Source organism: Pelecanus crispus, chromosome 7 (assembly GCF_030463565.1).
Source record: "Pelecanus crispus isolate bPelCri1 chromosome 7, bPelCri1.pri, whole genome shotgun sequence".
Lineage (NCBI taxonomy): Eukaryota > Metazoa > Chordata > Aves > Pelecaniformes > Pelecanidae > Pelecanus > Pelecanus crispus.
Genome location: NC_134649.1, coordinates 15,843,533 through 15,856,824, shown reverse-complemented (window position 1 = coordinate 15,856,824; position 13,292 = coordinate 15,843,533). Strand labels below are relative to the sequence as shown.

Sequence of the window (13,292 nt, the reverse complement as noted above, 5' to 3'; positions counted from 1 at the left end):
TCTCTAGAATACCTGCAGGAAAAAGCCAGTGTTAGTCCTGGTAACTTATGTTAGGTCAACTAAAAATGAAAAATTGTATACATGAGAGGGAAGGTACTCTACCAAATCATCGTTCTCAGATAGTGGCTGTGATTTATGTTATGAGATCACTCGTGCATTTTCCCTTCACTTTGATAATTGTTAGTTAGCTATGATGAGAGTTTAAAGTATCTCTAGTAAAATAGCTGCAAGTGAAAGATGTGTTTAGTAGAGCAGGTTATATTTTGTTTGGCCCACCTGTGCCTAGTCTGTCTAGATATTTTTGAGAGATTTAGCATTTGCTAATGGTTCATAATTTCAGGATTAACATATGTTTGCATGTAAGTGTGTGGATAGTGGACTGAGGAGAAGGCAGTGATTATTACTGAAGACGTACCATAGATTAACTGATTTGGACTGTATAATGGGCCCTTCTCTGCATCTATGGCATGAGCCAAAATCTGAGAATACTTGCATAAATTGTCTTTATTCTGCACTGTATTAAACAGTAAAAGACTCCTATGACTTACACCTGCAATAGCGAGGTTATTTTGTACTTTCTTCTTAAATGGATTGTTACATGGGCTAAAATAGATGTAAAACATCAAAAAAGACACCGATATAGAATTGTCACTGTAACCAATGCTGTCTTCCTTCTTTTTTTTTTTTCTTTTCCCCCAACATATAGTCCTTAAACCCAAAGTGGAATGAAGAACTCTTATTTAGAGTAAGTTGTGGTTTGTTTTTTTTTTTAACAGCATTATTACCTATGTTGGATATTATATTAACACATTAGGAAAAATGTTTTCTCACTACTTCAGCTTAAAATCAGAAATATGTCTATAATTAATGTTCAAAAAGGCTCACAAACTGCTTTCCCTAGAAATACATTTATTAACATTTTTATTTTTTTCTGGAGTTAAATTTTCAGTCTTGATGTTATCTTCTTTATTCCATGAATGTTTAAAAACATGACCATGGATTTAAAACCAGATTGGGATAGCACCAGTCTTGGCTCATTGGTTCTAATAGAAATGTGTTGCACAGTGAAATGGCAGCAAAGTGTAGATTTGCTGCTTAATTTAGCTCTTATGTATTTCTTTCCTCTTGCATAAGCATAGAGATTTTGCTGAAGACAAATGCTGGAATTCAGCATATATTTTAACTATTATCGTATTTCTTCTTCCTAGGTTAATCCTCAGAAACACAGACTCCTTTTTGAAGTCTTTGATGAAAACCGTTTGGTAGGTCCTTTTGTGTTAACATTGCAATGTATTAAAGACTTGAATGAAAGTAAGTTCATCTGGATTCAACATGGATAAAAAACCCACACCAAACAATCTTAACTTCTGTAATGAAACCTAAAGCTAAAGGCAAACCTGATTAATTTACCTGCCTGACATTATCATGCTTTATGATGCTCTGAAGCAGTTATATTATTATTCGTAACTTCTGATGTGCTTTAACTCATAAAAGCATTGTTCTTTTATAGTGCTTTTTAAATGATATGACCAAATTCTTTGGTGGTATTGAAACCTTCACATTGAATGTTTATTTTTTTCCCCCAAACAAAGTAGTATTGACAGTGTAGGTGTCTCTGTACATGGTGTGAGAAGCTTCTTCAGTGTGTGAGGAGTAGCATGAAAGAAAACGTGTGCATTTTCATTGGAAATCTTAAGAAGTGGACAGTGGATTGTGATCTTGTAGATAGGTGTCGCTCTCTGCATGGCAGTACCTAAGTAAGATAGGGATAGCTTGTGCATTTATTTTCTCAGTGAAATCAAAACTCCTCATCTGACCATACTCTCATCTTATGTGTGAAGATGTCTACTTGCCTGTCTTTGTATGTTGTATTGTAAATCGGTAAGGCTGGTAGCAGTACAATCATGACACTTGCATCCTAGGGCCACTTCACAGACATTCCTTCCCACTGGAATATATACCTTTTCCTTCTGCAATAGTTTGAGACTAATAGGAGGGATTGAGTGCTCTTTAGTTTGTACTCCAAACACAGTTTCATTCTGATAGCCATTATAAAGGTTCTCTTTGTACTTGAATAGTGTGTTTGCTATGAAAAACTTACTATTTTTTCCTAATGCATTCTGCATATATTCAGTAATCCATTGTATCTTTTATGGAGGTGCTGCTCTGCTAAAGTTGGGAAGAGTGAATGTGTATGTAAATATAAGTAAAAACTGTCTAGAATAATTAGATTTAAGAAAGAAGAGGCTTGTTTCTTGGTTATAGGCATCACACAGTCCCCAAACCGTTTGCTTCTTGACTGGTGATATTACCTGTCCCAAGTATCTCAAATATGGTGTCTCTTATTTTTTTAAAAACAGTTCTAAAGGATATCACCAGCATTTGTGGCTTACTGAAGGTTCAATATGATTTTTCAGGATGCTCAGATGTTAATCTCCACTTGATGTTATGGGCTATAGTGTATTCTCCATGAAGTCAAAGTACTTTGTCCATTAGTCATTGGAACACTACTGCCACCCCCTGGAGCCCAGGAGGCAGCATTATAAAGTCAGATTCCTGATTTTTTGGGGAGAAGTCCAATGCTTTCTTTGTGCTTTCTACCAAGAGAATTCCCTAGCATTCTTTATCTAATCTAGAGTAGCTAAGTTGTTTGACCTGTTTGCTTATGGGAGATGAACCAATAAAACATTTTATTGGTATCAACTTGGAAATGGTGCTTTGTTTCCTATGAATGATTATATTTAGAGATCAAAGCATCATGACTTCATCAGTCACTGTATAGTTCTACAATAATCCCAATATTTTTCATCTTTTCCATCTCCTCATGTGGTGAATGGAAAAGGCTTGTCTCCCTATTTCTCTTTAGCTTGCTCTCAGAAACACTGTTTCTATCCCAGATGTCTTCAGCTGTTTCAAGTAAGTCTAATTGTTGTTTAGCATTGACAAGCTCCCCCACTTCTATTAAATCATATTCACACTTCAGAAATCATAGGTGCCTTGCACTCTTTCACTAGGATATGCAGCTATGATCAGAATGTGTTTCATCATCTGTTATTATAGGGGGCTTCAGTGTTAATCAGCCTTTCTTTCTTCTACCTATTGGATGACTGCTTAAACCCTAGATGTGAGCAAGCTGATAAAACTGAAATTCTCTTCTATTTGTGAGACCATCCTCCCAACAGATAGTTTCCTCTTTATAAAAATTTGTCCTAAGTGCTTTTATTCCCTGTAACTTTCAGGGATAAACTGAAGCCTGAAATCTCTGCTTTTTGTTTTTAGGACATGTTGCTTTCTTGAAAACCAGGCTCAAAACTTAACTTCTTAAATGTTAGGCTTAAATTCAAAGTCCTGCTGCATTGATTATATCACCAACAACTGGAGTTTTAAAAACTTCCTGTAACAGCTTTAAAACTTTTCAAAGACTGCCTGTCTTGGATTTGGTAAGGGAACACTAAATTTAGTTTGTTCTGCTGACTTGTTGCAAACCATTAATAGAATAAAGGGCTTGAGCAGTTTGTGGAGTCCTCAATTATGGTTGTCTTTAAAAACACATTAGAAAAATCTGTCAAGAAGGACAATGAGATCACTTAAGAGATGGACCAGTGAAGGGACTAGATGACTTTTTGTTATCTCTTCCTGTCTTAAAATAACTTGTTACAATTATGTATATTTAAAACAAAGTGCCAAAATCTGTTATTGATACTGAAGAAGTCAGTGATGTTAAGATTTGAAAGGAGCTATTGGTACTTTTAAAAAACTATTATTTTTTTATTTATTCTTATGTCAACTCTAATTCAGCAAGACAGAATTTTGCATTTTAAAAGCCATTTTATGTTGACTAAGGAAGCTATAGTTGGCTGGCTATACCTATACAGTTATACCTACAGGAAGAGTGACATGTTGAGAAATTTCACTAAGCCTGAGTTACCAAAATATGTCAGCTTATCATTTGCTTAGAGGTTTCTTTAGTAAAAATGGAAAAACATTTTGGATCCTCTGATGGGGGAGAAAGTGTTGCTTGCTTTTAGTAAAAGCAGTATCTCTAATAAAGTGGTTGCAATTTTTTGTGTATCCCACTAACATGTTACAAACTATGCTACTAATAAATTTGTTGTTGGGGAGAAAAGGAGCTTTAAGAAATGTGGTTTTTTTACTCTTCGCTCACATATCTTAGGGTAGGTTTTTTGTTGGTGTTTGGTAGCGTGGCTTTTTTTGCTTGAAGTTCAAATGCAACATTTTGAAACTGTGACCAAAAGAATCTTTTTTGGTATTTTCCTTTCCTGTGGTCCCCCCCATCCCAGTCCCAACATATAACATTAGAAGTCCAGTTGGTAAAGCATAATGAAATAAATGAACTATTGTATTTGTTGGCTTTTTATGAATAAGCTAGTATTCATTTATTGCTGCATTCTAATAGTGGAATTCAGGTAACAGAGGTTAAGTAAGCCCTGGAGTATAATTAGAAAACAAATTTGTTGCTTGCAAACAGGGTACTGTGAATTTGATTCTTGGCTCTTTTTTGGGAAGGAGGTATAAATGTTAATTTTACTGCCTTCTAGCTTAAAATACAGTAAAGGTTAAATAAATATGGAGCAGAAAAAAAAATCTAGTAGTATGACCTATAAAAGTATAAATGGCCTAGTGTTCTCTTCTGTTTGCACTTTTTTAGCAGCACTAAGTAATTTCAGGTTACTGTGGTAGCGTTTAGTACTGCATCATATATGGCTTCTGTATTCAGAAGTACATTCATAGCCAAATGTTTGTTGTTGTTTTTTTTTTTTTAAAAACCCACAACAAAAAAACCCCACTTAACAGCAAGATTCAAGATTGTCTTTTTTCAAAAGTCCCACTAGGTGCCAGCAAAGGACCTTTCCAGATGATATGAGCCAGTGAAACATTTTGTAGAAATTCTCAATCCCATTACTCTTGTAAGATTTGACAGTATGTTAACTTCTTGACATGCTGGTCATTTTATCTAAAAAATAAAAATAAATGAATAATTAGCTATGAATGTATGAGACAGTTTGTATACAATTATACAAATAGCTTTCTTCTGTAATTGTGCTTGGTAATTGTATTTATCTCTGTGTATACTTAGCTCAGTGTTCTAAAGTTTGCGTAGCTGGTCATATATTTGCATGCCATATTTAACTCTAATGAATGTCCACTTATTGTGGGCTTCCAGCAAACAAGATGAGGTAGTTCAGTTTGTAAGAATAGTTTGGGTTTTTTTACCTTTAACAGCTGTAATTTGGAAAGGTTAAAATATCAAGTAAAAGGTTAACATGGTCAGCTGAAAATAAATGCCAAATTATTAATCAGAATAACTTGCTGTAATTCTAATTCAGTTGTACCTCACTGAAAGTTATGAATTAATTGGCAGGAGAGGTTTCTACTATATGCAAATCTTTAGAAAGTGTGATTGCTTAACAGTGTGTAGATTACGAGGTAATGCCAGATTTCTTTCAAGTTTTATTTAAATAGTGCAGAAAGAATTTTTTTTTTTTTTAATTTAAGGGGGAGGAGGCTTATTTCACTGGTTTATGCATAATTCGGACCTCAGCAGTTTGCTAGCATGGTTACTATTTGGAAATTCAATCCTTGACTTGATACTCAATTATATGGGACTTCATTCCTACCAACTTCCTGTAATTCTAAACCTATGGGTAAAAATATTAGTAGTCATACGCTGCTGAGGAAAGTACGGACACATTGACTCAGCTAGTGCAGCTGCAGCAGGAGTTGCTGTTTCAAACTTGGAAGTACTGGAAGTTTATTATTGTATTCATTTATGCAAATTACAGAAGGTATAATTGAAACAAGGTCAGTAGTGTTTGTCAGTGTGTTGCAGCTGAGGTCGTTGGAATGTGCTTTGTAAATGAATGCTTTCTGACTGCAAGCAAAGACGGTCCAGAAACTGCAGTTCAAGGAATGGCTGACTTATTTCAAGAGGTACAGTTTTTTTTTTAACACTGGTATCTTGTAGAAAGTAGGACAAAGACTGAAACTTTTATGGGCTTTTACTGTTGTGATGTACTAGCTCTAGGTTCTGTGCAGCTGCCTGTAGCCTTTCTGCTGAAGGATCTTTGTGGTTTTCATTTGCTAACATGCATGGAAATGAGAACAAATGGCACGACGGTTAAGATTGCATTTTGCTACCCAAAGAAGCAACACAGATCCATTATCGGAAGCCTCTGAAGATGTTTTGGATAGTAACAATTGTATGTACTTCAAAAAATCACAGAATTCTGCACCTAATGTTACACAAATGAAACTGACTCCTAGACAAGTTACTTATGCACCTGTAATGCAGCAAGTAATTAATCAAGAGGAAAATGCAACTATTTCTTCATCGCAAATAAAGAAGAGCACCTCACTGCATATTTCTCTACAGTCTAGAAAGTACAGTGGATGTTTTCGGTCTGGTGATGCTGTAGCTACGGGTGAAGATGCTTCATTCATTGGTATTGGTAATGAAGGAAATTGTGGCACTAGAATTGTGGCTGATCATCGATCTAATGATGGCCTTCTGAGCAATACTGCTCCGTGCAATGGCAGTCTTGGCAGTATTGCAGCTAGTGACAGTGGATCGTTCAGCAGTGCTGGCAGTGACTACGGATCATGTGCAAGTACCACAAGTGATGGAGGTTCATATAGTAACAGTGTCATCAGTGACAGTGGTAGTGGCACTCTTTCAACAAGCGATGGTACTTTCTGTAGTAGTGTTGTACATGGTGATTCTTCATATAGAAACACTGCAAACAAATGTAATCCCTGTAGGAACAACTCACCTCGGGAAACTCTGTGTAGAAGTAATACTACTTTTGACCAAGATGCTTTATCAGTGAGGAAGAAAACTAAAATTCCACTGCGACGTTGTTCATCACTGGTTATTTTCCCTAGGAGTCCTTCCAATACTCCTCCAGCTTCTCCAGTAAGCTCAGGTCAGCTACCACATAGAGGCGCCTATCAAACTTCCCATAAACTAATCATTTCTCCTAGTGAGCTGGCACAAAAAGAAGATCAAACCATTGCCAAGGGATTCCTTTCAACAGCAGTCAATGGACTTCGACTGTCTAAAACAGTTTGTTCTTCTGGAGAAGTCAGAGACATTCGACCGCTTTACTTGAATACATCATTACAGGACAAAAGTCAAATTTTGAATAGTTCTGAGCAGACAAGTTGTGAAGAAGTATCTGATGGCTTTTCATGTATTTCAGTTCATCTCACTCAAAAAGCATTTGTATCGAGCAGTGAAATGGTTAATGGCTGTTGCAGTCCAGAGTTAAATCTGAACTCCAGTGCAAAATACCCTCATTTAAAATTGGCACGTAGCACATCTGCATGTTTACCCTCAAAAATAGATTCAGGATATCAGATTAATATAAATGAACTAGAAAGACCGAATGCACAGATGAGCAAAACCCACCATGTTTTGCAAAGAAGTGTTTCGTTGGAAGGATCACATCAAAAAGTTTCTTGTTGTTTATCCAGCCTTAAATACAAGTGTCATAGTGCAAGGACGTCTCAGTTGCACATCCAGTTCAAACCTGGGAATGAAGGAAAAACAACTGGTGTTAAGAAAAGATATGGAACCTCTAAAAGGGAAATGTCTAGCACTTCTTTGTGGAGGCCCCATAAGGTGAGTGTTCTGGTTTATAGAAAAATTTGACAACATTTTACAGATGAAATTTAACTGGAAAATAATAAAATTTACAATCAAGACTTGAACACAACAATTTCAGAATTTCCTAGTGGTGTCAAACTGTCACCATTAGGAAGTTAATTTTTATATTATCTGTAGCATTAGGTTTTTAGATTTGTTTCTTAGAATATGGTACATACAGTAGCATAGGTGAATAGGTCTTACAATGAAATACCTGTATTTAATATACTATAAACAATAATTTCCTGTTTACATGAACTCAAAGGGATTTTCTTGTCTAGTTATCTAGACATGGGAATTATTTAAACCTCAGGTGAAGTTTTGTAGTTTTAAATACATAACTTCTCAATAAATTAATAGTAATTACTAAAATTGTTTGCATATGAAAATGGGTAAAAAGGAGTGCATTATTCTAGAGTCTTTTAGGTTTATTTCATATAGGCTTTATTTTACAGAACAGTTTGCTGTATGTAGAATTAAAGATAAGTAATATTTGAGCAGAGAAACTGTAAATACCATTTGTTTCTGTATACACCCTGAACCACAGGAATTTTCAGAGTTTCCTCTCCTTTTTTTTTTTTTTCTTTTCCTTCCAACCACTACTTCAGCCTGAGCAGTACACTGTAACTTAATACGTCTCCCAACAACATTGCTGTTCAAATTATAGTACTTGGGTCTAGAAAGCTTATATTAAATATATTTTTTTGGTAATGAATCTCACATCCAACTAAACTGTAGAAGTGTGTTTGCTCTTACTAACTCTTAAGGCAGTTTATATTATTAGTAAGGCATAAGCCACATGAAATGTGGATTTTAAGACTTGTTTAAATAACATTGTGAAGACTTGCATGATTTGAGTATTTTATCAGCATTCACAATTAAAACTAATATATAAGTGCAGCAATTAATGTTTACCAAAATTGTTTTAAGATCTCATTCTTTATGAATTGACACTACTACCATTTAACGAACATGCTTGTTTAAGCAAAAGGCTTTATGCCAAAGATCTCTAGTTATGACAGTCCCTTTCTAAACTAGCAATATAACTACCTTGGAGGTATTAGCCTGTAATTTTCAGTCTGTTGTTGCCCTTAAAGTAGTGCCTGATGATTCTGCACTTTTTGACTTCTTTGGAGTTTTGTATTGCTTTTTGGTTACAAAGAGTTTAAAGAAAAATGCAGTTTCCTTCTTGTAAAGCTGTGATCTATGTTTAAGCTTCATTATAAAACTCACAGTGGATCACAGGTAATCACTGTACATCTTGTTTGGTGATTCCTCATCCCAAAATCAAACTGTAAAGTTGATGGTAAGTTCCACAGTAAGCACAAACAGATTATGACACATTTTAAGTAGTCTGGATCTAGTTATTTTTAAAATGTGTATTGTAAAAAGGAAAACATGTTGAGTCATGCACCTCAAGTACATTTCTCATCAACTTGCACTGCTAACCTCTGTGTTTAATGGCAGTTGATATGTAAGATATTTTATATTTTAATACTGAGTGAATTTTAATAAATTCAATTTAGACAGAATCCAAGTTCAGGATTAGATTGTTGGCAAACATTTCCAGAAAACCTAGGACACTAGACTGACAATAGTTTATTTCAGTTCCCAGGAGTGGTGTTTACAGTGGATTGACATAAAATCTAAGACAACTTAACTTTTTAAAGCACTTGATAGCATGCTTCTGTGGCAGTTGAGCATTTTTACTGTGTTAATGTGGCAGCATGTTTTAAGCTTCCTGAATTCTTAAGATTTCATCTTCTGCCTAGAAGATGAGAGTCAAGGTTTAAAAATAAAAAATAATAGGAAAAAAGAGTGAATCCCAAATTGTTGTCGTTATCTTGTACTTTTCATGTATTTGCAAATATTTAGATTTGTGCCGTGCCTACATACAAATTAAAAAGATCTCTGACATCAGAAAACTGCACACTAGAGGTTTTATAACAGTGTACTTGTTTTGGATTCCTTTATGCAACAACAGGCACAGAAGCCTTTCAGTCCTGAAATAGCCCTTTCAGTCTTTATGTAAAATGAGTTTTTATAGAAAATCCTGTAAAACATGTTACCAAAAAAATTAAAAGCTTCCCCCACCAAACCAAGCAAACCCCACAGTTGACTTCATTGCAGTTCAGCAATTCACTGGAATAAAATAGATAAATACTATTGTATTTGCTATTACAGTCTTTGTGACAAATATAATAGCTTCTGTGGCAATCATTTAATTATATAGCCCAGTTAATTATCGTGGTGTATTGTGACTCATTTAAAAATAAACAACTCCCAAAATATTTCTCTTGACTCCAGTTAGTCTGGCCTAGTATATTGATATGCTGAGTCTGGGTTCAAATTTAACAAGTTGATACTGGAGTAGCATTTAGTAATGTCAGCTATCTGTACAGAGCAGTCATGAAATCAAATCAGTGCTTTGGTCAGAGACTCCAGAGTCTGAAGCAGCGAAAGGTCTATGCATTCTTTTCTTATGTGCCTAGCTACTAGCCTTCAGCCACCTCATATCAGATTTCCTGCTTTCTATAATCAACAGCTTGTTAAAGGCTGACTTTAAAAAAAAAAAAAAAAAAAAATCAAAACACCATTTCTGTGACAACTGGCCTTGGATTATTTTTAATTAAGTTGAAAAATGTGGAATGGTGGTGGCCCACATACCACTGCTGATCTTTACTGGAAACATATTGAATAGGTTCTGCAGTAGATAGTGGAATTTCATTTATGCAAAGCAGGAGGAAGAGGTAGTCCATGCTTGCAGCATTGAAAGTTGTCCTTGACTTTGTATTTCTGTTTTTAATGTTTTTTCAGTGCATCTATCCCTTGCTTAGGGTAGAAATAAATCTGCAACTAAAGCACTTCGACATCACATGTGTGAATTGGGAGGGTAGGAGTGAGTAAGGGAACAGTTTACATGTCATCTTACGTATGTAAACTTTAAAAGGTACAGAGGAAGGCAGAAGCAGTGACTGCAGTTCCACTTCTTGTAGACCATAAACAAACTTTAAAAAAAAACCAAAAACCTGTGATAATCTCTTCCACAAGTATAATATTATGCTGACATCCCTGTTGACATTAGTCCTTCCTTCCCCATCAGTATCACTGCTGATTAGATAATGTGAATATCATAAATGTACTTTCAAATCTATTTCAGCAGCTGTATACCTTTAAAACAATTTCTTGAACAATTAAAGGAATCACTGTGTTATTGTACTTTTGTTTACAAGTAATTTTATTCAAGTTTTGTCTCTAGTGAATGAAATACACTTTTTGAAGCAAGAAAAAAAAAACCCTTCGGAGGTGGTGTAAAATAACCAAAACATTTTTCTACTGTCAGGTTCGTGTGAAGAAAACCTTTAGTTTGAACTCTCAAGTTTTTTGTTTTTTTCACCAGGTTCTGGAAGTCTGCCTTTTGTATTTCTAAAAGGAGATGGTATTTGAATCTTTCAGTAGTAGATTAAAATTTTGGACAAACAATAATTTGAGGGGGCTCTGTGTGAGGATGGCTCTCTTCACTAATTTACTTCCCAGCTGATCTGAACATGCTGAGGGGACCAGAACCTGTGCCTGGAAGATCTTGATTCCCTTGATAAATGCTGTACCACAAGTTAGCACTGAGTAGCCTGAGGTTGTCTTCTCTCTTGCATCCTTTTTAAATATAGAGCTTCTGTCTTAGCAAAACTCCTTCACAGAAGATAATGGTCCATCCAGGGAGAAGTGCCAACAGAAGGGGGAAGACAACTGTGGCTTATGTCCATCTTTGCATATTGAGCGAAGGGGCTGCATGGCTATTGGTGTCCCAAATCTGTGCAAGAAAGTGAGGTGGAAAAGGGGCAGGTGAAGCAAAAGATTATCGAGGGAATACAAGGCAAAAAACAAATTGGCATCTCTTTATGCTATTGTGCTATGATAACATCATCGCCTAATAATTTTCATATTGTTCAGTATTGCGTATCTTGAAGGATCATGTTACAGGACTGTCTGGCATATTGCTGTGTCATTGAATATCAGCTCAGTCAAGGAGAATTGGGGTTGAAAGGAAGGTGGTCTGTTTCTGAGGAATCATGGTGACAACTATGTTAGACTTGAATCACATAATACTGCTTATGTTGTCTCAGACAAATTTTAGAAGTTGAAGTATACATCAAAGCATTAAAGGGGAGACCATGCAAGCTATCTGTTAATCACAATAATTAGACAATTTATAAGTATTTGTGGATGATCTCCTACTTTCATCCTTTATATAACAATGACCTTTAGTGCTTTGATAACTTGTACTGATTTCTTCTACTTTCCATCTTGCTTAAGTGCAGAGTTTTGTTACAGCTTCTTCTCCACCTTTCTTCATGCCTTTAGCTTTTGATTAGCAATCTTCTTCAGGGGGGAAAAAAGGTTACATATAAAGGATGTGATAAACCTTATGGCCATGACTAGCTGTGAATGGTTGCTATGTGGAAGCATTAGCAAAGGAAGCAATCAATTAATCATAGAATCATAGAATCGTTTAGCTTGGAAAAGACCTTTTAGATCATCCCGTCCAACCACTAACCTAACATTACCAAGTCCACCACTAAACCAATTAAGGGTAGAGTATCACTTTCATGTTTCCTGGCTTGGTGGCTGGATCATTTATAATGAAAGTAAAAACTAGGAATCATTAAGGTTGGAAAGGACCTCTAAGATCATCAGTCAAATCATCAACCCAACACCACCATGCCCACTAAACCATGTCCCCAAGTGCCACGTCTACCCGTTTTTTGAACACTTCCAGGGATGGTGACTCCACCACCTCTCTGGCCAGCCTGTTCCAATGCTTGACTACCCTTTCTGTGAAGACATTTTTCCTAATATCCAATCTAAACCTCCCTTGACGCAGCTTGAGGCCATTTCCTCTTGTCCTATCGCTAACTACTTGGGAGAAGAGACCAACACCCACCTCGCTACAGCCTCCTTTCAGGTAGTTGTAGAGAGTGATAAGGTCTCCCCTCAGCCTCCTCTTCTCCAGGCTAAACAACTCCAGTTCCCTCAGCCGCTCCTCATAAGGCCTGTGCTCCAGACCCTTCACCAGCTTCGTTGCCCTTCTCTGGACACGCTCCAGCACCTCAGTGTCTGTCTTGTATTGAGGGGCCCAAAACTGGACACAGTATTTGAGGTGTGGCCTCACCAGCGCTGAGTACAGGCGCACTTCCTGAGTCCTGCTGGCCACACTATTCCTGATACAAGCCAGGATGCTGTTGGCCTTCTAGGGCACACTGCTGGCTCCTGTTCAGCCGGCTGTCGACCAACACCCCCCAGGTCCTTTTCTGCCAGGCAGCTTTCCAGCCACTCTTCCCCAAGCCTGTAGCGTTGCATGGGGTTGTTGTGACTGAAGTGCAGGACCCGGCACTTGGCCTTGTTAAACCTCATACAGTTGGCCTCGGCCCATCGGTCAAGCCTGTCCAGGTCCCTTTGCACCCAACTTGGTCTCATCTGCAAACTTATTGAGGGTGCACTCAATCCCCTCATCCAGATTGTTCATAAAGATATTAAACAAGGCTGGCCCCAAAACTGAGCCCTGGGGAACACTGCTTGTGACTGGTCTCCAACTGGACTTAACTCCATTCACCACAACTCTCTGGGC

At 36.7% G+C, this 13,292-nt stretch overlaps 1 protein-coding gene across 2 annotated transcripts in view; it reads left to right on the top strand.

Moving 5' to 3' along the window:
• The window catches only part of NEDD4 (NEDD4 E3 ubiquitin protein ligase), a 64,244-nt gene that overhangs the window by 15,997 nt on the left and 34,955 nt on the right, over positions 1-13,292 (top strand). Inside the window, exons 4-5 of one of the 2 annotated variants that reach the window (XM_075714548.1) lie at positions 707-745; positions 1,209-1,262. In XM_075714548.1, the coding sequence (XP_075570663.1) occupies positions 707-745; positions 1,209-1,262 (93 nt within the window). Of the gene's footprint in view, positions 1-706; positions 746-1,208; positions 1,263-6,044; positions 7,643-13,292 lie in introns of those variants that run through there. The other variant, XM_075714547.1, reaches the window with a different exon arrangement.